The sequence below is a fragment of the Carassius carassius genome, unplaced genomic scaffold (assembly GCF_963082965.1).
Source record: "Carassius carassius unplaced genomic scaffold, fCarCar2.1 SCAFFOLD_111, whole genome shotgun sequence".
Taxonomy (NCBI): domain Eukaryota; kingdom Metazoa; phylum Chordata; class Actinopteri; order Cypriniformes; family Cyprinidae; genus Carassius; species Carassius carassius.
In genome coordinates, this window is record NW_026775119.1 from 72674 (window position 1) to 75000 (window position 2327).

The 2327-nt window shown below is 38.0% G+C and overlaps 1 protein-coding gene across 2 annotated transcripts in view; it reads left to right on the forward strand.

The window, feature by feature from the left end:
- Window positions 1-1737: 1737 nt before the first annotated feature.
- Window positions 1738-2327, forward strand: part of LOC132136755 (bMERB domain-containing protein 1-like) — a 4834-nt gene continuing 4244 nt past the window's right edge. The window contains exon 1 of one of the 2 annotated variants that reach the window (XM_059547385.1): window positions 1738-1962. In XM_059547385.1, coding sequence (XP_059403368.1) covers window positions 1875-1962 — 88 coding nt within the window. In that variant the 5' untranslated portion in view covers window positions 1738-1874. The remainder of the gene's footprint in view (window positions 1963-2327) is intronic. The other variant, XM_059547386.1, reaches the window with a different exon arrangement.

The following is a 2327-nucleotide window of genomic DNA, read 5'->3' on the forward strand; positions in this document are numbered from 1 at the left end:
ACCAAATTAGTCGAGAAAAAGGTGAATCTCTGTGCCAGTCTCCCTCTGGTGCCCCCCCTTCCCCACCTCCCAGTGGTCTGTTCGATTATGCCTCAATCAATGTCAAATTTGGCAGACACCGACCTCAGACATGGCCTCGAAAAGGCACCAAGAGTCGGGGGCGGAAAAACAGAAAAAAGAAGAGACAGCGGGATGATGCTCGCGCGTCGCTTGCAGGTAAGACAATGTTTTAAATAAAAATGTTAGTTTTGTAGCCCTTGCGTGTAGTATGCATGTCCAGGGGCGTCGGCGCGTCCGCGTCGCTAGTAGTGCAAAAGATCCGGGGCTTTTAGCCCTGCATGTTGAGTCTTTTATTTTAACGGGGTCCGGGGAAATTGTGAAACTTGGGCTGTTAAAGATGCAGTTTGTTTGAGAAGGAAAGGAAGGCCAATCGTTGGGGTCCTCATCGTCATATTTGAATGACAAATAAAGCTAATTTTTGTACGTTACAGATGTGTCACTTGTGCATATAGCTATTAGTGCAGAACGTTCCCTATTGAAATTTTTTCGCTTCAATACAATGTCTATCTGCCTCAGTCTGAACTTTAGAAAAACCCTGCAACTGAACGTGATGTGATTTTGCCAAATTAGACCGCTTAGATAAAGATTTTTCGTTTTGGTTTTACTAATATCCCTTCAAATAAAACCAAAGAGTATTACACTATAAATTTAATTTTAATTTTTGCAAAATTTCATATCCACAAATTTAAGTACAGTAAAACCAATCCTTTATTTTTGGTTCTTGAAAAAGAGATTCAAATTTATGTGAATACGATTTTTTATTCACGTAATAAGAAAGCAATTAAGACAGTTTCCATTTGTAAATCCTCCAATATATTTATGTAATATTTAGCCTACCCCCTGGCTATATGTGTATTTTGAATGCTTATTCTTTCTTTATATTATGTTTGTGTTATATATTTTCATGTGTATTATTGTTGTTGTAACTGTACTTTGACTGTGTTTTTTTAAGTTTTAATAAAATAAATAAATAAATAAATAAATAAAAAAAGATAAAGATTTTTCGTTGTTGTACGATGGCATGCGGTCATTTTCAAGAGGTTCGGCGACATCTGTTGGTGAAACTGCAATTAGAAAAAAAAAAACCACAATCTCAGTGTATATTTTATATTTTCATATTAACAGAGTTGTCAAATTATTAGGGCTGGGAAAAGATTAATCTCGATTAATCGCATCCAAAATAAAAGTTTGTGTCTACATGATATATGTGTGTGTACTGTGTATCATTATTTTGTATATATAAATTATATATACAAAATAATTATACAAATTATATAAATTATATATACAAAATAATTATACACAGTACACAAACATGTACTGACTCTCCCTGTCACAGTTGCCTCTGCCGAAGCTTTTCAAAGCTCAAACTCATCAAAACATACCTGCGTTCATCAGTGGGGCAGGAACGTTTAAGTGGTCTGGCTGTCATCAGCATCAATGGGGACGTGGCTCAGAAACTGTCATATGATGACCTGATAGCTGATTTTGCAGCTAGGAAATGTAGGTATGTGCCTCTGTAGGGCCTCTGACAACTGATGCTTAGGGCACCCAAATGGCTAGCGCCGGCCCTGGCTGTATGCATGGTACGTCAGTTTTTTCACTATAAAATCCCGATTAATCATCACTTACTAGTGTCGGTCCGTCATCCTTTGTGCGCATGCGCTCTGCATCCCTTATCACTGTGACGTCACGGAGCTTCATTCTGTCAAGATGAGGTTCGGTTCTGCGGATGAGCGCAGATCAGCGTGATTACAGCGACGAGGCAGCGACAAAATCAACCAAACCCGAGATCTGTGACATCAACATTTACTATGGAGTTAAAGAAAGCCATTTTTGAAAGCGAAGCCACGATGAAAACATACGGCGCGCTGCAGGAGACACAACGGAGCAGAAACAAAGGTGACACACTACAGATGTTCATGTTTATCAGATATCATGGAAGTCTTATTATCAGATATGATTGAAGTATTATCAGACGCGACACGGATCGTGTTTTTGAGGGTCATCGATGTATTTATTTAAGTGACCCCTTATTTTAAAACGTGCATGTGTTTCTTCAGCTTTTTTCACACGTTCTCTGCTTTATTTAATCAGTACACTGATAATGTCTAGCTGTGGACAGAACATGATTTATGTATTGTATTGTCATTTTTATTATGCAACATATGCCATCATCATTACATTCATCAAGGGTGTTTAATAGCAAACTGTGGTGGAAATGTCTCACATTATATCTCAAGCGCTTCAGTAACTCTATTGTCTTG